Source organism: Limulus polyphemus, unplaced genomic scaffold, assembly GCF_000517525.1.
Source record: "Limulus polyphemus unplaced genomic scaffold, Limulus_polyphemus-2.1.2 Scaffold1045, whole genome shotgun sequence".
In the NCBI taxonomy this organism is placed as follows: domain Eukaryota; kingdom Metazoa; phylum Arthropoda; class Merostomata; order Xiphosura; family Limulidae; genus Limulus; species Limulus polyphemus.
The window spans coordinates 57,676-83,600 of NW_013666655.1; the positions used below are offsets into that span (position 1 = coordinate 57,676).

Consider the following 25,925-nt stretch of genomic DNA (forward strand, 5'->3'; position numbering starts at 1 on the left):
AATCACTTGAAAAAAACACGGGGGTGCTTTAACTTTTTTCCAGGTGTATATATATTCTGCATTTGCAACCTATATTTTCGTTATACTTGGATTACTTACCTACAACCTGGAGAATCAAGTATAATGTTACAGTAAAGAAAATAACAGATAAAATATAAAGCTTTATTGAATATAAAAATAAAAATGTTTGATATTTAATTACAAGGGTTTTTATTTTTCATTTGTTTTCACTATTTATTATTATAAAAGTAACTAAAATGTAAAAAATTAGAAGCTTATAGGTAAGATAATGAAAGAAAAATAATCAAAATCTTCATGGTATATGTGCCAGCAGCTTGTGTATTACGCTATTCGATACGATAACGTGAGCTGCACATGCACGTGAATTTGAACTTGCATCAAGGTATTTTTAGTCAGTTACGATTCAAAGGTCAATACAACAAAACTTAATAAATAGAAAAAGATGTATAGTGTTACGAGATTTAAGCTACTTAGAATAAACATTTGTGATTTTCTGTTACAATTCACAGATATTCTAGAACAAAAAAAATCTAATTTAGATTTATTTCCTACTTTTATTATGGTTATGAAGTTGGTCAAATCGACCAACACCATATAGTTAACATTGATAAAGTGACAAATTAAATACACATTTTATTCAAAAAACGTTTGATGATCATCTAGAAGGATATAGAGATTACACAAATGAAACTTGCAATTTTCAGATAGAGAAAAGTATTTTTAATTTTAAAATCAAAATTACTTTGCACATTGAATAGTTAACATTCTGAAACAAAACAATTCATGAGAAAATCTTTAATAAAAAAATCTTGATACTTAATTTAAAAAACTGATATTTTGTGTATGAAAACCTTGTAATGTTTATTAATAATCTGCAAAATTATGTAAAGATAAGCAAATATTATCAAATATTATAGTATAATTACTCTCGTGGATACTTTCATGGTTACAAGCTGGGTTACGTAGGGTTAATATTCAGGTTTCTACAATTAAAAGCCACAATGACAGCAGTGACCATTTAGATGCTGTAAGAAGGAGTGTAAAAAAGGAAAACTGAAAGTGTAGAGTACAGTGATAGTGATGATGAATTTGATCATGAGGGTTTTACATCTGAGTATAAAGTGAGTGAGTCTGATAAAGGAAGCTCTGACTATGCACAAAAATAATAACCATACATACATTACTAGATTTTCACTCCCTCAATGGTTTGAAAACTGGAATTATAAATTCAAGTTGGACCTCAATTAACGAAATGCAGAAGACCACATCAAATTGTTTATTTAATGACACTGTTAAACATCTCCGAAGATGTAACTTTTATGCTGTCATGAAAGATAAGTTATGTGATCTAGAACTTGAAAAAATATCTATTTATTTGTGTAAAATATGTGCATGAATGCAATATTGAGACATTCTGTCTAGGGAGTGTAAAGCTTGATGATGGAAAAACCCATACAATTACCAAACATTTCAAGGACACCTTTGACAAATTATAAGTAAACATAAAAAACATGGTTAGCTTATGTAGAGATGGAGCTGTTACTATGGTAGGTCACGGAGCTGGTGTAGGTGTGCAAATAAACACAAAGCTCTCCCCTTATGTCACACAGACACACTGCATACCCTACAGAAGTGCACTGGAATGTGATGATGTCACCAAAAACATTAAACTACTTGAAACCTTCAAAATAAATTTCAACAGTTTGTATTATTTCTTCAGCAGCTAAAGCATGAACTGCAAAATGCATTTTCAATGACACAGAATTGCAAATCAAAGAACCACACACTGTGAGATGGCTGAGCATGAGAAGTGAGTTGATGCTATGTATTGTAATTATCCTTCTGTTGTAGCAACACTTTCTGAATTAGGTACAATAGATGTGACAGCTAAATCACTATATACATATGTTAACAGCACTAAATCAGCTTTAATTACAAGGCTCTTGTTAGATGCCCATAATGATATTCAGGTGTTAAATTGTGGATTTCAGCAGGAAAAACCTGGTATTCAGTCAAGTGAGACCACTAGTTGGCTGGAGTGGATGAGCTAAAGAAAGGTGGTGAAAATTACAGGGAAACAATGAGCACTTTGGAACAGAATGATGGATGTATGAAAGGTGTAAAACCTGTTTCAAAAGAGCCTCTATCATAAGTAAAGCAGCTGATGAGTAAATACATATACTTCATCAGAACATCATCAATAGGCTTACTTAAAAAAATGGAAATGCCATTCATGATCTGGGATCCATACTTCTATTTTTGATGAAGGTCTAGCAGGTGGGGCTATTAGTGATCTTGAAGATTTCTATAAAACCAATAAACACATCAAAATTTCAGATGACCTGTGAAAAACACTGAAATTGAAGTGGTGCCCATACTTAACAAAAAATAATTTGATACCAAATTAATTGTTTAAGTTCAAAGGCATATTGAAAGGCACATATGAAAACTAAAAACTAAAAATTTACGTAAAAGAGTTATTAAACTGCATGGAGATCAATTTCCAAACATGTCAAAATTGTGTCAAATAGTTTTAGCTTTATGCTTTTGTGTGACATGCATTGACTGTTAAAGAGACTTTTCTGCACGAAACAAAACAAAATTCAGATGCTCTATGAAGGCTGAAAAGATAAGACTGCTTAATAAGAATTGTAATGTTAGGCCCAGAAACTTCATTATATGATCTCAATCCTGCAATTAAAATGTGGAACAATGCTAAGAACAGAAGAAGGGTAAGGCTTTCACAACCATAAAAACAGAGAATTGAGAAAATTAAAAATAAATAAATGTGTAAATTCTGTGCATGTGTTTTTGTAGTACTTTCTTGAAACCAAATACGCAATAAGATAATATTGATACATTCAAACTCTGATAATATAAATGATTCAATTGCTTTACAAATAAATATACAGATGCTAGTCCATGATACTGAATTACTGTCTACCTTTGGCAGGTACTGATCAAGGCAAAATTTGATCAGTACTGTACTGATCTTGGCAAACATTATCTGCAGCACTACTTTAAGTATAACTAAAAATAAACAAGAGCAGCATGTTAATCTTTTATACATAAAAGATAAAATTAATACACATTATTGTCTTATCAAAGATTTATTTCAATTAACAGTCAAGTAGTAAACCAGAAATCTAAAATATATCCATGTGACAGGTGTCTGCAGTAGTTTTACTGAAAAGTCAGGCTGAAGAAACATGAAGACTATAAGACAAAGGAAGCTGTGAAGATTGAAATGCCTTTACAGGATTCAGTTATATATCTTATGAATATAAATAATTCACTAAGAGTTCCATTTGTTATATATGCCACTTTTGAATGTTTAACACAAAAGATTGATACCTGTAAGGAAAAACCCTCTGACAATTATACAAATGCTTATCAAAAACATGAACCTACGAGTTTTTGTTATTGTATCATGTATGTTCATGGACATTATAAAGATCTTGCAGTTTATACAGGACCAAATGCAGAAAATAAATTCATGAAAATGCTTAAAGAAGAAGGTGAAGAAACAGAATAGTTATGTAACATTAATAAGAAAATGGATGATTTAATTGATGAAGAAAAATAATAATTTAGAAATAATGATATTTGTCATGTGTGAGTGACAAACCAATAAGTGTTGAAAAGAAAGTTCATGACAACGGTCATTCAACTGGAAAATATGGAGGACATGCACACGAAAGTTGTAATCTATTGTAAAGGAATCCTTCATTAATATGACAGTCATCTGTTTATGAAACATTTAGGCTGGGATGAAAAAGAAATTGATCTAATTACAAACAACATAGAAAAATATATTTCATTTAGTAAGAAAATTGGTAACCTGAAATTAATATTCATTTAAGTTCATGGCTGGTAGTTTATATAAACTTTTAAATAATTTTCAAAAAAAAAGCAGTTCAAAAATACAAAGCAATATCTCTCAGAAGATAAGCTATCTTGTAATAAGACAAGGAGTCTATCCTTATGAGTGTATGAACTGGTTTCAAAAAATGCAATGAAACAGAATTACCACTAAAAGAAACAATTTACAGTATACTGAACAAATGTGGTACATTGGATGATGACTGCAAACATGCTCAAATAGTTTGGAAAGAGTTTATGACATAAAACATGGGAGAAGATTCTGATATTTATGTATAGATTTTTAACAACTTTTTGGTTGTGTTTAAAAGTGGTGAGTCTCTGACTGACCTCTTATATTTTTTAAATATTTTTAGTTTTGAATTATTTTGCATCCAGCTGGTGAAGAAACTCCACACCCCTGATGGGGAGGCAGGGCAATGATAAAGATTTTTAAATGATTTTAATTTTCAATATTCTATAGTAATTTTGAACTATTTTTTAATATTTCTAATAATTTTGACTATTTTTTATATTAATTTTGGCTTATATTAACATTTTACATTATTGAAATTTGTCTACCTTTAAGTGGTGCAGAAGATAACATTTTCTTAAATAATACATTGATGATAATAATACATACTTCCTCTCACACATACAGCTATTACTTGACTGCCAGGGTTTCTTCCTTTGCCCATCTAAGCATTGGTCTGATTTCTTCTCGCTTACTCCAATCTTTTATACGCCATTTAATTGCCTTTGGCAATATTTGTCTCGTGACACTCTCCACCTACATCAATATGCCCTCTATCCTGGTACTGTATACAAGCACCTCATTCAAATAATGTTATCACATTTTTGAGAATGACTCAATCTCAGTCTCTAACACTGGCTTTTATTGGGGAAGAAGGGTGGGAGAGTGTGAGGGTACATGAGTATTATTCCAAACACATTTTGGATTGAAGAAAATGTTAACTTCCCAAATGCACCTCCACTCATACTTAAAGCTAGAACCCCACATTGAGATGGTGGAAAATTCGGTGAGGGCATTATCCATACAGAAAGTATCTACATAGATCATGGGTGTGTCAAGAGAAGATTGACACCTTAGTGGGGGAACTGCACTACATCCAGAACAGGTATGCTTTTTACCCGAAACTTAATTCATGTACTGTGGGTGGAATTTTACATAATTTGTGATCACTATTGGCCAGGCCCCAACCAGATACTCGAGGTTCCACTACTCAGATTGGAATTATAGGGCAACTGGACTGCAATCTATAAATATATATAAGTATGAGTGGATCCCAACCTGTATCCATATAGTAATGCATTCAGAGCCACCGGAATCACAATGAGAAGGTAAGCAACACTGATGTGAACAAACCTTCTCCTCAACCTGAAAAAGTCTGAAAAGCAACCTTCCAGGCTTGAAATGACAAGATTGTGTATGCCTTACTCAGTCTGAGGAAACAGAACTCATCCAGTCTGGAATTATGAACACTCATCCTCACTCCCCAATCATGTGGGCAAGATAAATTCCACTTGCCATCAAAATTATGGGGAGTATGTGGAACAAACTGTGCTTAAACAAGGACCCAGGATGGGACAACTCTGCATTTGGAATTATGAAGAGACAATGAACCCTCTTTTATGAACAATGTACTGAACCAATTTTGATCAAAAAGAAGATCCACGCTCAACCCAACCAGATAGCCAAGCATCAAATCTGAACCAATATTATGAGTAGGCTCCCCCATAAGCAAGTGCCACTCCCACCAACCTCTGGGAAAAACATCTAGGGACCCGGGTAGGAGGGTCCCCAACTTTGCCCTCTTCTCAAAGAGTGGAGGAATTCACTCTAACACTCTGGAGGAAAAGCCTCTGTCCATCACCCCAGTGACTGGAAACTGGGTGTTGTAAAGACTCTCTAGCTCCACTAGTAGAATTTGGAGGGGGTAATGTGCATTAGGGAGTCTTTAGAAACAGTGCTCTGGATACAGTGCAATAGATGAACCAAGTTCCCTAAATTTTTAAAAGCAAATCAACCCAGATTTATTCAATCCAATGATCAGCAGGATCTCCTTATTCTTTACTCAAGATAGTCCATGAGTGGCAGTTCAGCATAGTACAGTAATACCACCCGGTTAGCCTCTAGGTGATCTTATGGAACACACATTTCTACAAAGCCTGTTGTAACCTGTATAAAGTATACTGAATTAGTGGTTGCTAGTACAGAATTGGTATGATAAAAGCATACCTGCCTGGTAGTTAAGATACCTATAGGGTAGGCAAAAACCCTTATATGAAGATACTGCCAGATCAGGCAAATAATGTGAGATAAAAGTACTGGAGGAGGTCCACATACCAGTCTGTACATTGTCCTCCAGTTGGCAATTCAACCAGACTGCTAAGGACAGAGAAATGTGACAAATCTGATTAGACATGACTTTCAAAAGACTCCTCACCTTCAAAGAGAGCCCAAAATACAAAGTCATTGTCTAACATCTCTAAAGATATTAGTGCAGGCAAAAAACCTTCAAAACCCTCACTGAACACGACAACAATTGAAATATGATCAGACATAGAAATGAGAAACAGTAATCACAGATGAATCATGGAAAAGGATTTATCCCCTTCCCTGTCAGACAGTGTCTTGGGTAAGAAAAACCAGTCTGAGGATGCAGATAGAATGAGAAAGCAGTCTGTGGACAAACAGTGCAAACAACTCTGACCGGCAATGTCTGTAGGGCAGCAGCAATGAAAAATAAACCTTCAGGTAAAGGAGATACATGGCATTTGGGAATCAAGTCACAAACAGGTGTTGAGAAAGGTCTTGTAATGTAGCCTTAATGGTCGTTTGGGACCAAGGACCCAAAGTGACTTCAGGAATCCAGAGAGTACTGGGGACTCAAAGAATATTTAGTCACGAGTATTGAGTGGTAGTCAATAAGGCACTTCTGATCAATGTCCATCGTGGGACAAAACAAAGACTGAGACAGATATATGACAACCTTAGAAATTAAACTCCTATGCTGTGCGAAAGACTGCATAACCTCTATGCCTGAAGCTTGAGCTTCTGGATAGCTGGTTGTACCATATCAGATCATGTCTGCCTCCACAGAGATGGCCTAAGAAGAAGTGGAAAAGGTGGACACTCGGAAAGGTACTGCAGAAGCAGAAACCAGGGTGTTGCTGCCAATCTGGTGCTTTCAACAGGACCTGACAATGGGTTGAAACAAGTCATATCTAGTACTCTGGGTAACATATGAATTGAGGAGAAGGCCAGGAGTTGTAATTCCATCCTTTCCTGACATAATGCATCCATTGCTAAATCCTAAATGTGTGTGGTACAGGGGGCCAAATTGCCAGTAGTTGGGTGTTCCAATGAGAGACCAACCCACCAATCAGAGTTGCAAAATAAGAGCCAATCCAACAGAACCTTGTGGAGCAGCATCTATTCTGTTGGGAAAATTTGTTTGAGTTGAGACAATTGACCTGCTACTGCAGGCATCACCCATGGAACATGGCAAGCTAGTAGGGTAATATGATAGGAGTGGTCCCAAGAAAGTAGGTCCAAGATTCAAAAACAAGGAGTCCTGGACCAAGTGCCTCGTTGATGAGAAACACAAGACACCACCATGAAATTGTCAGAGTGAAGTTTGACAATTTTCCCCTTAATAAGCCCAGACCATGAGGCATTGCCTTTTGAAGAGCAACAAGGACTAAATCATTGTGTAGAGAAGCCTCATCATCCATGCATAGACCCTGGAATTCCTGACTGTTGGTATATGCACCCCATCTCTGAAGCAAGGCATTTGTGAAGAGACAGAACTCTGGACGAGGTGGCAGTATAGGAACCCATATCTTAGTAGTGTCACAACTTAACAACCCCTCGAGATTGAAAAATGATCCTGACTAAGGAAACTTTGGAATCCAGTGAATCAATGTTTATGATCCCTTGGTTGCATAAAGACCATTAAAAGGATCTTTTGTGCTCTCATCCCAAAGGTATAAAAGATTCGAGTGATGCCCACATTCCCAAAAGAGAAATAACCATCCATGCTGTGGGAGAAGAAGAGGTGAGTAAGAGTCAGGCTTCCTGTTCCATAGCATAGAGCCAGATGGGAGTCAGCTGAGCCCAAATGAGAAACGAGGTGAAAAATAAAAAATACCCAGACTGATGACATATTGAATTGGAGCAAAAACAGATGTCTCAGCCTTGAGAATGAAGCCTGCCTTGGATGTTTCTGAAAGTAGAATCAGGATGTGATGTTCTGACAATTGACAAGATGGTGCCAGCAGTAACTGGTCGTCTAAAGAATGGTGTGTGCACAGTGTGATGGAATGGAGGTGATAAGAAAAGTCATATGATACGGCAGAACCCATGTGAAGCCAATGCAAATCCGAAGGTAAAAATCTGGAACTGCAATACCTGACCCTTGTGTACAAAAATCACCAACAGTGGTGGGACACTTCCACTATGGCAATGTGAAGATAGGAACTGACTACAACGAACATGGACATCCACAATCCAGGTAATAAAAGTCAACTCAGAATGAGTAGCTTGAGATTTTTGGAGAATCTAGATATTGATATAGACAAGAAAAATCTATGACTGATCATCAATCTCCTGTCTTATTAGACCCAATAACCGACAAGAATAAAACCTCAGGAGAACTAGCATGACTCTCTCACTAGCTCCAAACCAACCAAACTCTGACAGCCCTAGAACTAAATTCCAAATCTCAAGGATCGGCGGGAGGTGGAAACCATACAGGTTAGGTAGATAATAGTGGTGAAGATGTGAACTGAATGACTAATCTTGACTCAAGAATGTTCAGAAATTCTCAGAGCCAAGCCCCCACAGACCCTGAAGGCATACAAAAATCACTGATGCTACTAGCAGCAATCCAACCAAGCAGCAGAACCCTGATGTTGGGTGTCAAGATCCATGAATAGAGGCGGAACTATGACCCCCTACAGGAGCTGATAAAGTTCGAGATGCCAATGACAACAGGGATGAATGTAGAAGCCGACAGATGAACCAATGTGCATGCTAACAATGATTCCAGTTTGTCATCAATGAAGTTGATGATCCTAAGAGTTTTCAAACAAAGTAAAGTGAAAGGAAAATAAAAGGTTGGATTTTAGATATGTAAGTCCGTAGACTTACCATGTCCCATCAAGAGACACTGATCTATTCAGGTTAACTACAAACTCCACCTTAGAACCCCAAAATTCGAGGAGCAGATGTATTACTTGAGAGTTGGAAAATGCTTCCACCTGGCAATGGTAGGCTAATTCACAAAGTTTCAACAACCGTGTTGGATAAGGTATAACTGTCCCTTCATGTAATTGAGAGGTAAACCTCCCTGTGTGAACCACAATGTCCATGGATGGAGAGAAAACTAAAAATTTGCTCCCAGACCTTTCAGTCATCAAGTAAGGTGCAGGCTCAAAAGCAACTGGGGAAAGACCCAAAATATCACACTCTCGATGAACCAACTGAATAAAACAAATCAAAGGCAGCTTATCCCAGAGTGGCCTCCTTTTGGTTTATATATGTCATTTAAAGACTGTGTTGATTACTGTTGATTGGAACAACATTTGGTCAGGTAAGTTTGTTTTGTTTGGGCAAAGCAGCATTGGGCTATCTGTTGTGTTCACTATAGGGAATCAAACCCCGGATGCCTGCATTGCATGTCTGTAAACTCACCACGGTCTCACAGGGAGACTGAAAAGTGAATAGACTAAAAGAAGGTGCAGGAAAAAGCAAATCTAACTTCTCTCCAGAATGTCAATGATTACCCTCAATTGCAGCGTCAGAGCCCCTGGAGGAACACCACAGAATCGAATATATGTCTCCATCTCACTATGAATGAGATCACTGACAGTCTCAACCGAGAGTGTTTCTTCCCCCAAACTGTTGTGCTAGATATAAGAGGTGGGATAGGAGAGACCTGATTTGCCTCCATGCCTGAAATAATAATCCAGGAATTCATACTGTCAATTGGCTTGCAAATCGATTTATTTTTACGAAAATCAACTAGGACACGGAAAACATACAAAGTATCTCTGAACGACTGTAGTAGCGGCAAACCTGTTAGTGATGCTTTGTCAAGAAAATGTGATATCATTATCTGAATGAGGTGCTTATATACAATACTGGGACAGAGGGCTGAGAGGGAATTCATACTGTCAATTGGCTTTACAATCGATTTTTTTTTCTTAACAAAAATCAACTAGGTAACACAGAGAACGTTCAAAGTATCTCCAAACAATCTTAGTACTAGGAAACCTGTTAATGATGCTTTGTCAAGTAAAAGTGATAATATTATCTGAATGAGATGCTTATATACAGTAATAGGATAGAGGGCACAGAGTGCTGAGGTGGAGAGTGTTACAAGACAAATATCATCAAGGGCAATTAAGTGGGGTATAAAAGACTGGAGCAAATGAAGAAAACCAATGCTTAGATGGGCAAAGGAAGAAACCCTGGCAGTCAAGTAATAGCTGTAAGTGTGCTTTGGAAACCCCATTCATCTACTCTTTACTAGTGGTCATATAAAAAAAGGCAAATTTTGTATAATTATTCAAATGAATTCTTTTCTAGTAGTAGTGTACAAAATAAAACTTGTATAATTCCTTAGCATTACCAATGGCAAAATGTAAAAGATAAAAGTTATATGATTTTCCTTTCTGACTGCTATACCAATAATGAAAAAAAAGGGATAAAGTTTCTCCACCTTATTAGTGGTAAAACATAAAAGAGAAACTTGTGTACTTCTCCAGCTAACTTTTGTACCATTGATAATTAATACAAAAGGCAAATCTTGTACAGTTATCTCAATGATTTCCTTGCCACTGATAACATAAAAATAAAAATTCTGTATTTCCCCAGCTGACTTCTTTACCAGTGGAAATATAAAAGAGGAAAGTTGCACACTTCCTTAACTTTACAATGGTAAAATCAAAGAGAAAAATTGCTTATTTCTTTACTGGTAATATTGTAAAAACCAAAACTTGTATGACTCCCTTATCTCTCTGGTAGTAAAATGTAAGTAACAAATCTTACATACTTATTGCTGATAACTTACTTGTCCACGCTTCCACTGTTCTTGGAAAATATGCAGATTATCTTTGTGTTGAGCATCATGTAAAAGTAGCAACCTTCCACTACAAAGCCAGGAGTGGGGGACATTAGGATGCATTATCAAACTTTCAGCCAGTGTGAGAACCCTGATTGTTGTCTGTCCTATCCCTCGTTCTATCTTAGGATATCGACGGACAAAGTACTTCAACTGGTGTTGTTCTTGATTAGGTTTGTCTGCTTTGACTACATGCTGCTGAATAACACATGAAATTACTTCTTCCAGTCCACTAGCCAGTGTTTTTTTCTCACTATTAAACCCTTTAACTTTGTTTCTGTTTTCATTGTTGTTTTTCATATTTGGTCTTATGAGCAGATTCCGCAATGTGGAAAAATTATTATTCTGTGTATCATCTTTAGTTGACTGTTCATCAATGTCTGCATCATGATGAATAGAGGAACTACCTTCATTAATTCCCTCCTTGTGCAGATCACTTGAAGTATTCAAGGCCACATCAGCTAACCAGTTTAGAGAACCACCACTTGCTGAACCATATTCTTCTTTCTTTACCATCTTAGAAATAGCATTCATACTGGAGGGCTTACAGGTTGTATTGGTTTCAACTACCACACTTTTCAGGGTTCTAGGGCATTTCTCTGTGAAACACTTTGTTACAGCACTCATTAGTTGCTGGAAGAAATGGGTAAACTTCATTATTAATTTATTATATTAGATTGTTAAAACTTTGATGTTTTCAAACTGTAAAAGATTACAAAGACATATTGTAACCACATCATACAAATCTATGAACTGTAATTGGGGAACGAACACAATTCCTGCACAATTTACGACATCTTCAATTGAAAGAGTCAAAACGTATGATATAAACACAGCTAAACATACATATAGTACAGAAATCATTTCCAATTTAAGAACATACAAAAAAATGAATAGAAATTCACTAAGAAAAGCACATTATTTCTTGTTCTGTAACTGTGCAAATTGCTGAAAAGAATAATCACAACTTTATTGGAAGAGACTTATTTGTATGCCAGATTAATAGACTGACAGAATGATATTAACCCTTTCTTGATAGGGGATCACTGATACATTTATTATTTCCCTTGATTTCCTTCCTTCTTACTATATAAAAGCCAAGCTGCACAAAACTTAGTACAAAGACACTAAACAGTATATAGTTTCTGTTTAAAAAAAATTTCATATAATTTGATTTAGTTTTCCTATTGATTTTGAAAACAATATTAAAAACACTTTTTTACTTTTAGAATTTCAATTTTTTAAACATTAATTGATTGATGCTCATTTTAATTATTTTTTTTGATACCTTATTTTTCTTATTGCAGTAGTAACCATTTATGGTGGAACCTGAGAAAAATTTGACCCATCACAATGGTGTCAGGTCAGGCTAGGTAACAATATCTTTGCTAACAATGTTCTTTGTCAAAATCAAATTATTTCAAATAAAAGAAAAATTAGTTTCTGTGTTTTTTGAATAAAATAAACTGAACAATAATATTGAATAAATAAGGATTTGAGTCATCAGAATATTTTGCAGTTTCTTACTATACTTAATTAATACTATTGACTCTCTAAACCTTATAAATCTTACCATATGTCTTGTCATATCAGAAACTTTTTGCAGTTATCAAACGAATATAATTTACTAAAAGACAATTTTCAGAAACGAATAAAACATTTTAAAAAAATTCCCAGAATCTGTGGTCTATTCCCAAGTCTTCTAAGCTTCCCACTAAATTGCAATGTTCTTCTCTGTAGAAACTAAATCTTGTCACTTTTGCATGAAATCATAAATTATTTCTCACACCACTTTATGCACTCGATATTGATGTAAAAAGTTTATGATCTGCTCTATCCAGTGGTATTTATACTTTGCTCTTTTTTTAGTCAAAAAAATTATTGAAATAACTTCATTTTGAAATCTGATATATAGTTGTGCACTTGACACTTGAAAAGTACTCAAGCCTGGAAAGAATTAAAAGTTAATAGGAAGTAGCAAGTTAATTATTAAAAACCATTTCTTACCTTGCAGATACCATTATTTGACCTCTTCCTATCAATATTTTTATTCTTGGAATTCTGATGACATTTACAACAAGCAGTGATGTTCCATTGCTCTCTAATCTTATGTAACTTTTTTCCAACATCCCACAGTGCTGTGTCAACAATGATCTGGGTTAACATAAGTTTGTCTTGCTCATGAGGTTGTCGATTCTTACACAAAAGCCACTGGTACTCATCCCTATCCTTAGATGAACATTCTTCCTCTGTAGAGATAACACACACCTGTCTAGAGGCACTTGCATTAAACAAAATATATACTTTTATATAACTAGACAATTCAACCTTTTGATGGACATAGCCCCTTTAGTAGAAATATACACTTCCAGAACAGAAATATTTACTGTTAAATAATAGTATGAATCTTTGTATTGGGAAATCATTATTCTTTTGTAGAAATGCAATAATTTTCATACACTTGCTTTAATAGAAACAGATACACTGAAAATACTAAATTACTATTTTGTGGACATTACTATTCTGCAGAGTTATGACAATATGTGTGAATCCAGTCTGATTAAAAATATATAAAATAAACCTACCATTAAAACCTTGTTTTTATGTACATAGTCCTGTGTCCAGATCAAACAATATTAGCAGAACTAGCAAATTTTAAATGCTTTTGTTTCAGTGGACAAACCCTGACTATCAATTTCAAAAAAATACTACCATAGCCAGCATAATAAAAAAAAAAACATACAACTACCTTGGTAACCAAGTTTTTTGTTTGTTTTTTTGTAGATTCAAGCCCTCTTTCAAGTTTCAACAATATGAGTAGAGTAAGAAAACAGAAAACAGGAATAATGATGGTGGAGTTGTGTCTAACATAACTGCACATTGTTTGAAGATAAAACAAAGCAAATTCCTGACACTACTAAGAATGACTTGATGGGTTACCCTGTTCAAGAAATAGCCAAACTTCTGTTATCCATGGACACCCATTACTTTTGTTGTCATTTAACTAAGAAGGAAATCTACTTTGGTTTACTTTAATTGTATATTACTTCCCAGCACATGTAATATTGGTTTACACTTTTCTCAACCCTCTTTCTCCATCAAAATTTTTGTGTCATCTATCTTTCTCACCAAAGCTTTAGCCCACATATATACTTATCTTTATGTCACTATGATATTACCTACACATTTGCAAAAACATGTAGCACATACTTATAAAGTCAATGTACTTTCACTACACAAAGACATATCAAAACTTATCTGAAGATGATTATAGTTAGCACACTGATTTGAATGACGAATATAGCACATGGCTGACATGTGGCCAAATATTTGAAGATACACATAAACTCCAGAAAATGGAACCCTCTAACAGTTCACACTAGAATTAACAATAATATATGTTATAGCATTAAACATTACACAGTATACAACAATCCCCCCTCCCAACTGTTAAACATTTCAACTGCATATGTCAAGTATGCTATCTACTGATGCAACGATACATGAACTTACATTTATCATTATACCTCAACTGAAACATAACATCATAAACATTTCTCTTATAACAATTGCAACAGATTACCATGAAACAATACAGATTACAGATCCATACAGAATACAAAATATTAACAATACATGAAAGTTATTACAGATCCCATCTATAGGTGTTTTTCTAAAGTGTCATTATTAGCACAACTCAGGTTTTACAGATTTATCTGACTTCTACCTACTTGTTTCTACTTTTTACCCATTTTATTTTCTTTGCCAGTAGCTTTTCCACCTTATTTCTATTGCTTTTCTTAACATCTCCACTATCACCTGTTATACTTTCATTTTGCATTACCTGACTCCACTGTATCAGTGGAATCTACCTGCTCCTTTTGGCTTCTACCCTCACAAGCATCTACAAGAATAACCTGTTCATTGTCATCCATTTCCTACACTGTAGCACTACTGCATTCATTCCCTTTCCTTGTAAACCTGAGTTTGACTGAAGTGTCTACATATGATACTACCATCCAACAATCTAACTTGGAACATAATAAAACCCAACTGTTTTGTAGCAGCACCTGTCAACCATTTGCCACCTTTGGCATAATTAATTGCATACACCTTATCATAAACATTCATAACATGATACTTAGCATGCTGATCATGATAAGATTCTTGCTTATTCTGTTAATCAATCACACATTCATGTTTGTGCACAGATATGCCAAATTCAAGGGTGTATACAGCAATTAACCTATTAATAACTGAGATGGTGGTACCCCCTGTCATGGTATACAATGTAGTACAATATGTAAACAAGAACTGTGATAACTTTGTTTGGAATGTAAGATGTGATGTTTTTTCATACCATCTTTGACTATTTGCACAGCCCATTATGCCAAACCATTAAAAGAAGGTTTGAATGGAGCTTTAAGCATGTTTCATACCATTTCTATTTTAGAATGCTCAACTGTTCAATAATTGATTCTGATATTATAGGTTTATGATAACCATGTCTAACCATTTGGAATATGCATCCACTACCACTACAAACATGCTATTAAAATCCAGACTGGCAAAATAAATATATAAAAAAGACCATAGTTTATGAGGCCATTCCCACATACCATATGGATTCATAATAGCCATGTTTTATACATCTGAACATACAGTGCAAGGTCCTTATCTATACCATCCCACTATATATATATATACATAACATCTGCTTACTGCTTTTATTACAGTAATGCCTGCACTTCACTCATGTTATTCTTTAATAATAATTGATCAACTCTGTAGTGAGCTACAGTGTGCCAACCCTGTATTTTTAACACCAAATTCATCTCTACATTGTAAATATTTTTGAAATATTTCAGCCGCAATAATACTTGGAGAATCATACCATGTACCAATATATAACAACATAAATGTAACAACAAAGGATATTTGTCAGTTCATATCTTAATCTGATGTACATTTACTGGTGACTGATCAATACTGATACTTTTAACTAACAAAACATCACCTGATAAAAGCATCTCAGATTCTTTAACCTATTCAGAATATTGGCATTTCTGTATCTTCACCTGAACAGAAACACAGAGTAAAACCACAGAATGCTTAAGTTAACACCTATTTCAGTATAAGTGCAAATGTCATTTAAGGTATAACTTTACTTAACCCTGCTTTTTTTAATATTAATGGTACTACTAAATTTTTTATTTAATTAAATAATGTACCAAAGAAAAAGAGGATAATAAAACACCAAAAACAGACAATGTCCTGAAACTATCACAATTTTTCTGGATTTCTAACTATGCAAAAAGAGCCATTAAAAATTGAGCTAAGCCCATCAATGTGTTTCCCATGGGAAAAAAGTTTGAACTAGAGGCAACATTTACAATTCTCTTTGTAGAAAACAATGTAATATAATATTCACTTCATAGATTAAAACTTTGGCTTAATTGGTTATAAATAATATAGTATTAAACTTCAGAGAGAACTATTAGCAATTTCTGAAAGAGAGGATGTGACATATAGGCATGTCTAGAGGGGTCTGATTTTCTAGTTTATGGCTTTGTCACCAAATAAGATTGAAGGTTATACAAATGATGCTTTGCCTGATTGATGAAAACATTATCATGAGTAATTTAGGTTATATTTTGTACTTCTTGGAGGGATGGTAAATAAATTAAAGAAGGAATGCCTAGAGAGCAAACATTACAATTCTCATATTTGGGGAAATTCAGGATTTTCTTCATATATTGGCTTATAAAGTAAAGAATTTAAGACTTAAATAATATTAAAAGTTGGATTATTAGCTATGTTTTTATGCCAATTTTATTCATATACAATGAGAAGAAAGTATGTATGTAACTGAATGAATGTAACTCATAAAAACCTCATGACATGCACAGAAAAGGATGCCAGTAATGAGAGGGTTAAACAATATAAAAGCATGGAAAATGATAAACTGGGTTTTAGGAGAAAAAAGTATTTATAAAGATAATAAAACATATCAGAATAACAGATAAGATAAAAAATATCTAATATAATAATCTGCATTTTACTAAAAACAAGCATCTATTAAGATTAAACAGTATGAGAAGGTAAAATGAAAAATAACTAATATAATAAATTGTTTCTTACTGAAAACAAACCTCTATTAGGATGACAAAATATCAGAAGAGTGGTTAACTCGAAAACAAAAACACTAAGATGACTTGTATTTTAGTAATAACCAGCTTTAATCAAGATAAAAAATATACCAATAGAGTAGGTAAAATGAAAACAAAATAAATATTAGATTGACCTGTATTTTGGTACACACAAGCTTCAATCAAGGTCATAATATTTCTTAAGAGCAGGTAAAAATTAAAAATATTTAATATAACAACCTGTGTTTTAGAAGAAAAAAAAATCCTACCAAAATCAACCAATATCAGAACAGCAGTTAAATAAAAAATATCTCATATAATGTCCTGTGTTTTGATAGAAATAAACCTCTGTGAAGATTAAACAATACAAGAGAATGGAAAATGATAAACTGTATTTTAGGAGAAAGAAATCTAAATTAATATTAAAAAATATCAGAAGAACAGCTAAAATTAAATATATCTAATATAATAATTTGCATCTGAGGAAAAACAAGTATGTATCAAAATTAAACAATATCAGAAGAGAAGGTAAAATGAAACAAGAGGGAATCCTTAATAGCCATGGCACTTGAAATTCTCTTTGGCAGGATGAGAGTAAATTAATCTAAAAGACCTTTTTTTTTCCTTTTTATTAGTAATATTTATGTGTGCCATCAATACCAAGTGTGGGGCGAACACATACCCAATTGAATTTTATTACTCATCAGGATCTCTACCAGCCTACCCTCAAATTAAAATTCTTTTAAACAGGGTTAGAGTGATTAAACTATTAGACCTTGGGCACGGTCAAATACATCAATCAAAAGGGTTTGACCTCCTGAGTCCAAAACTGTAATTAGATTTCAAATCGGTCAAGAGATGATGGAGATTTGAGCTAAATGTTTGTGCTCTACCAGCCTACCCTCAAATTAAAATTCTTTTAAACAGGGTTAGAGTGATTAATCTATTAGACCTTGGGCATGGTCAAATACATCAATCAAAAGGGTTTGACCTCCTGAGTCCAAAACTGTAATTAGATTTCAAATCGGTCAAGAGATGATGGAGATTTGAGCTAAATGTTTGTGCTTGAAAAACTCGGAGCCAGTCTATGAGCCGCTATGCCACAGCAAACAACATACTCACTACTATAACCTGTATATTAGTAGAAACAAGCTTCTATCAAGATGGAAAAATATCAGAGTAGGTAAAATAAAACAAGAGGGAATCCTCAATAGGCATGGCACTTAAAATTCTTTTGAGCAAGATTAGAGTAAATTAATCTATGAGATCTTTTTTTCCTTTATATTAGCTATATTTTTGTACACCAGCAATACTAAGCATAGGGTGCACATACACTCAATTCAATTTTATTACTCATTGGGATCTCTACCAGCCTGCCCTCAAATTGAAATTCTTTTGACAGGTTTAGAGTAAATTATCTGTGAGACCTTGGGTGTGGACAAATACATCAATCAAAAGGGTTTAACCTCCTGAGTCCAAAATTGTAATTAGATCTCAAATCGGTTAAGAGATGACAGAGCTATGAGCTAAAAGTTTGTACTTGAAAAAAAAAAAACTTGGGCCATTCCAAGAGCCACTATGCCGTGATTAAAAAAAACACTATGATGACATGTATTTTAGTATAAACAAGCTACTATCAAGATAAAAAAAAATTCAGAAGAATAGGAAAAATGAAAGAAAAAAAAATACTACAATGACCTGTATTTTAGTAGAAAAAAAACCCTATAAAGTTTAAACAATATGAGAAGGAAAAATGGAATACAACTAATATAATGTGTGTGTCTTACTAGGAACAAGCTTCTATCAAGATCAAACAATAACAGATGAGAAGGTTAAATGAAAAATACTTAGTATAAAACCTTTGTCTTAATAGAAATCAAATTCTTACCAAGATCAAACAATATCAAAGGAGTACGGAATTTGAGAAGAAACAAGCTTCTATTAAGATTAAAAAAAACATCAGAAGAGCATGTAAAATTAAATATTTCTAATATAATAACCCGTGTTTTAGTAGAAACAGGCATATATTAAGATTAACTAATATCTGAAAAGAAGGTAAGATAAAAAAAAATCACTATCATGACCTATATTTTAGTAAAAATAATCTTTGGTCAAGATAAAAAATATTAGGGAAGCAGGAAAAATGAAAAAAAAAATACTATGATGACTTGTGTTACACTAGAAACAAGCTTCTGTCAAGATCAAACAATATCAAAAAAGAAGTTAATACGATAAAAAAAAAACATTCACTGTGCTGACCTGTAATTTAGTAGAAACAAGCCTCTATCAACATCAAACACCACCAAAAGAGCAGGGAAAAATGATAAAATACCTACATGGAGAAACTGTGTTTCAGTTTACCTTTTCCTCTATCGAGATCAAATAATATCATAAAAGCAAGTAAAATGAAAAATAAAATTTTATGGTAACCTGCATTTAGGAATTAAACTTTCATAAAGTTCAAACACTATCAGAGGAGCAGGTAAAATGAAAAATATCTCATATAATAGCCTATGTATTAGGTGAAACAAGATTTTATCAAGATGTAATTCTATCTATGGTAACCTATATTTTACTATAAATAAACCTCTATCAAGATCAAAAATAACTAATATGATAAATTGTGTTTCAATAGAAAAAAGCCTCTATCAAGCTGAAACAATATCAAAAGAGCAGGTAAGATGAAAGAAAAAAGTACCACAGCAACCTGTGTTTTATTAGAAAAGAGATTCTGTAAAGATCAAGCAATATAATGATAGCAGGCAAGATCAAACAGAAATAGAACAAAAGGTAAAAATTATTAAAATGATAACTTGGGTTTCAGTAGAAAAAAAAGCATCTATCAAGATGAAACAATATCAGAGAAGCAGATAAAATAAATAAAATAATCACTACGATGACTTGTATTTCAGTAGAAACAACCTTCTGTGAAAAAAAGAATGTCAGAATAGCAGATAAATTGAAAAATGACAAAGATGATAAACTGTGTTGCAGTAGAAAAATGATTTTCTCAAGATCAAACAATATCTAAAAAGAAAGTAAAATGAAAAGAAATACCACAGTAACCAGCCTTTTAGTGTAAATAGGCTTCAATTTATGTAAGTAAATGAGAAACAGACAGAGACTGTTTTAACTGATGATATTTTGTTGTATAGTGAATAATGTTTCGGGTTTTGTGTCGAAAAAAAAAGAGGAAAATGTACAAGATTGTGATTGTAAGCATACTTACAAATCAGAAGAATGTTGTGAATAAAGTGGTCTGGGTGGTGTTATTTTTAATTTCACGGTAATAACTTTTCTGTGATCGAAAAATTCAACAAATTCTAATGATTCTGATTTTTGCCCGATTATGCAATAAATGGCTTGATTCCAAATGCCGAACTGATTATTGGTAAAACACTGAGAAGCACAGGTAAAAGAAAAAAATAACTAAATGATAATTTCTGTTCAAACAAAAAAAAACAAGGCACTACCAAGATGAAACAATATCATAACACCAGACAAAATTAAAAAATAATCACTATTATGACCTGTATTTTGTAGAAACAAACTTTTGTCAAGATAAGAAATGTCAGAAGAGCATGTAAAACAAAAAAAACAACCTACAATGACCTGTATTATAATAGAAACATGTTTCTACAAAAATCAAACAATATCAGGAGAGAAGGTAAAGTGTAAAATATCTATTATAATAACCTGTGTTTTAGTAGAAACATGCATGCAATAAGATTAAATGAAATGATAAAAGAAGGTAAAATGAAAAACGTACAATCACTATTATGACCTGTATTTTATTAGAAACCAGCTTCTATCAAGATTAAAAAATACCAAAGGAGATAAAATGAACAAAAAACCACTGAAGTGACCTGTATTTCAGTACAAGCAAGTTTCTATGGAGATAAAAAAAATCAGAAAAGCTATTAATATCAAAAATACCTAATTTAATAACCAATGTTTTGGTAAAAACAAGCATCTATTTAGATTAAACAATATCAGAAGAGAAGGTAAAATGAAAAAAATACCCACTATGGTAACTTTTGTTTTAGTAGCAATAAGTGTATAACAAGACCAAACAAAATCTGAAGAGCAGGGAAATTGAAAAATATATGATATATTAACAGGTGTTTTAATACAAAGAAGCCTATACCAAGCTCAAACAATATAAGAAGACCAGATAAAATGAAAAGTAACTTATATAATACACAATGTTTTAGTAGAAACAAATCTATATCAATGCAAAATGGTAGTGGGGCAGGCAAAATGAAAAATAACTAATATGATAAACTGTGTTTCAGAAGGAACAAAAAAGCCTCTATCAAGAAAAAAACAATATCAGAAGAGAAGATATAATCATAAAAATAATCATGAAAATGACCTGTATTATTGTAGTAGAAACAACTTTCTGTCAAGATTAAAAATATCAGAAGAGTAGGTAAAATGAAAAAAAAACAAACACTAAAATGAATTGTATTTTAGTAGAGAAAATCTTTTATCATGATCAAAATATATGAAAAGGGCATGTATTATACTTGAAGAAAGTTTAAGCCAAGATAAAAAAAATATCAGAAGAGCAGGTAAAAGGAAAAACATCAAATATAATAACCTGTGTATTAGTAGAAACAAGCATATAAAGATGGATTGCTATCAGAAAAGCAGGTAAAATGATAAAATAACCTCCAAGTTAACATGTGTTTTCGTAGAAACAAGCATGAAGAATCAAGATAAAAAAAATAGTAGGTAAATTCAAATCTTATTATAATGGAGTTTGCAATGTATATGTCCAAAACTCGGATCTTGGAAACTACCGCACAGATCATCACCAATCATAACTTGGTAATATTTTTATAATTAGGCAGTATTTTTATAGCTAAGCAATAAATAAAACAATTGGAATTTCTACAAAAATTATGTTTCAGATTTAACCAATAATAATTACAAACAAAACGGGAGTAAGTTTCAGATTTAACCAACAACAATTACATAAAAAGAAGTAAGCTTCAAATATAAAACAATCAAAAAATTCACTTAAAAAATTATTTGTTTTTATTTAGTGAAAATCTCATGAGCATTGCAACAGAAAAGCAAAGCACTTTCATTGATAACTGTGTCTACAAAGAAATACTTCAATAAAATCTACTCTGTGATGTAATGCTGTGATGATAGCTCATTTTTTAAACTAAAATTTCAATAAAATCTTCTTTTTTTTTTGGATGGTGAACATATTGAATGTCAAGTATGAGTTCATTGTTGTACAACTGTCAGACCATTCCAGAAAAGGCTGCAGGCTGAAGAATCTTCTGCAGGAACTAGCAGTTATACCTGACCGAATGGCGGATATTTCTGCTAGTTATAATAACTATGATAAAGTGATAGTATAAATAAGACTCTATTAAGATCAATGTCAAAAGAGTAGGTTAATTAACAAAAATAGCTACCACAATAACCTGAGTTTCATAACAAAAAAGCCTCTAACAAGATGAAGTAGTATCAGAGAAACAGGTAAAATCAAAAATAAATATGATAGCTTGTGTTTCAGTAGAAAGAAACAAGCTTCTATAAAGATCAAACAATATCAGAAGAGCAGACAAAAAAAAAATACAATGATAACCTGTGTTGTAGTAAAAACTAGCTTCTATTAAAATCAAAGAATATCAAAAATGAAGTAAAATAAATCAATTACTACTATGATAACTTGCATTTTAGTAGAAAAAAGCCTCTTTCAAGATCAAACAAAATCAGAAAAGCTGGTAAAGTGAAAAGGCATTACCACTATAGAAACCTCTACTTAAGTAGAAACAAGCCTCTATGGAGGTCAAACAACACTGGAAGATAAGGTAAAATGAAAAATACCTAATATAACAACCTGTGTTGTAATAGAAATAAGCTCCTATCAAGATTAAACAATATCAAAAAAGCAGATAAAATGAAAAGTATCTACTACAATAACCTGTGTTTTAGTAGAAACAAGCTCTAATCAAGGTCAGAAAGTACCAAAGATGCAGGTAAAATGAAAAAAAAAAAGAAGGAATCCTCAATAGACATTGCACTTGTAATTATTTAAGCAAGATTAGAAACCTGTTTTTCCTTTTTATTAGCTATATTTTTGTGCACCAGTAATACCAACCATAGGGTGTGTGTATACCCAATTAAATTTTATTACTCATCAGTATCTCTACCAGCCTACCTTCAAATTAAAATTCTTTTAGGCAGTATTAGAGTAAAATAATGTGGTCAAATACATCAATCAAAAGGATTTGACCTCCTTGGTCCAAAACTGTAATTAGATCTCAAATTGATCAAAAGATGATGGAGCTACGAGCTAAAAGTTTGTACTTGAAAAAAAACTTGGAGCCATTCTATAAGCTGCTATACCACAGCTAAAAAAACAAACTAGAATGGTGTGTATTTTATTACAAAAAAGTTTCTATGAAAATTAAAAAATATCAGAAGAGCAGTTAAAATGAAAACTGTCTAAATTAATTACCTGTGCTTCAGTAGAAACAAGCCTCTAACAAGATCAAACAATATCAGAGTAGAAGACAAAATTGAAAAAATAACCACGACAGCAATCTGTGTTTTAGTAGAGACTAGCTTTTATCAAGATCAAAGAATATCAGAAGAGAAGGTAAAATGAGAAACATAAACACTATGGTAAGGTGATTTAGTAGAAACAAGCCTATATCAAGAACAAGTCATATCACAAGAGAAGATAAAATGAAAGAACTAGATACTATGGTAGACTTATATTCTTTTGGGAAATATCTTTTATTGAGATGAGAAAATGTAATTAAAACTGTAAAATAAAAAACACAAGTACCATATAATATAAATTGTTAGTAGAAAATCAATCAAGCAATTTAATTTAAAAGTTCATCAATACTTGCACTTTGTGTGTCATTTTAATTGAAAAAAGATATATTAAACTCGTCACTCTTTAAATATATATAGAACTATATACCTTGATATCGAACATTTCTGCTGTTTTGTTGATGGGTTCCAGAATAAAATAAGTTTGCTATTTAAAAATAATATGATTAATATTTACTAACCTTTTACTGTTCCATTCTTTCTAGCCTTGTAACAGTCTATACAGACAGCAAAACCACATTTACGACATACCCAGTGAATGTTGAACAAAGTTGTTTCACATACATCACACATTTCTCGCACTCCCTGCACTACACGTTTCCACATTATTGCCTTATCTGCAATGGGAGTAATTAAATCATTTATATTTTACAAAAACACTAACCCTATTCAAAATTATACTTGTAGATGCCTCAACCTATAAAATATGTCATACATGCAGCATATGTACAAAGTATAAAAACCTGGTAATATTGTTTTAATATTTTGAATATAATATTTCTTCTCATTGAATTTTCTGGAAGTAAAGACTTTTAAAGGTTCTAGAAAATGTAGTAGTTAAAAAATTTTTAAACCAGTGTTTCAAAAAACAAACTTCTTTAAAAAATGGTAATTATAGGCACTCACAGAACTGAGAGAAAACTTAGAACTGTAGCATTTGTTTCAATACCAATACCACTAGTGATAATATAAGCAGTGAAGTAGAGGTAAATGGTACATTATAAAAACAGTGAAGGTCTGGCTAATATATTAACAAATAAATCTTAAATGTAAATTAATGGTTCATGCATCAAACAGAAGAAAATATATAAAGCATCATACACATTTAATAATTATAATAAAAACATGTTTCAAATATGAAATGAAGTAACTAATTTTTTGTTAAAATACAAATTACTAAGATATATGTTGAGAATAACATTAAAAGAAATATGTCTATATAAACTGTAAATGGGATTTGGAAATAAATTATGTAAAACTTTTTTGCTTTATTTATCAAGATAAAAGTATGATAAAACATTTGCCACATATAAAATACAAGAAAACAATACTTCTATCAAAATCTTAAAACAAACAGGTATTTACAAAAAATAGGAAAGAAGTGACAAATAGCAAAGATCTAAGAAGTTTTAATAAGTGAAACTTCTTAATCTAATTTCATCCATAAAAAGTGTGTTGAGGATAATTCTGGTTATATTGTTATGTTGTACGCTGACAATTAGAATGTGGCAATGATGTTTACAGAAATGGTTACTCACTATTGCCAAATTTGCAAAAAGCATGTTTACAAGATTCAGACTGCAGAGGACAACAACTGACTGACACATGCAACAAAATGTTTACGTTATGGTGACATTACCTTTATGACCGCATATGAAAAATTCATTTATCATGTAATGGCAATGTGAAGGTCAACAGTATAGTAAGGAATCACTGTTATCAGAAGCCAAATATACTGGATCTGACTGAAGTGTCAGACAGCCAAATGTTATAATTAAAGGCAACAACAAAGTTGCAATTGTTTGTCTCTGATAAGCTGATAAGTATAATTTGTAAGTAAAACACAGAAACTTGAAACGAAATTGAAGGCTGATAGGACTTTTTTTGTAGGAATTCTTCCTATGAAGGAAAGTGCACATCTATAAGCAATCAAAAGGTTTTAGGTATATCCAATAACTAGTCCAGCAACTAGATACAAAGTAGTTTTCATGTTGGTCAAATGTATTATGAAGTCATTCTTCTGAGTGCAAAAACAATATAGGAGTAGAGATGAGAATATGGTATAGTATGATTTAGTTGATAGTGATTGAGAAGAGCAAAATCTAAAGACAGGGTGTAAATCTATACTTTTATAATGGCCAGAAACAGTATTAAA

General features: G+C 32.6%; 1 protein-coding gene across 1 annotated transcript in view; it reads right to left on the reverse strand.

The window, feature by feature from the left end:
* LOC106461853 (lysine-specific demethylase 3B-like) overlaps positions 1-25,925 on the reverse strand; it is a 135,920-nt gene that overhangs the window by 34,652 nt on the left and 75,343 nt on the right. Inside the window, exons 8-10 of the mRNA XM_022388926.1 lie at positions 24,232-24,387; positions 13,041-13,282; positions 10,983-11,666 (exon numbers count right to left, since the gene is read on the reverse strand). Coding sequence (XP_022244634.1) covers positions 10,983-11,666; positions 13,041-13,282; positions 24,232-24,387 — 1,082 coding nt within the window. The remainder of the gene's footprint in view (positions 1-10,982; positions 11,667-13,040; positions 13,283-24,231; positions 24,388-25,925) is intronic.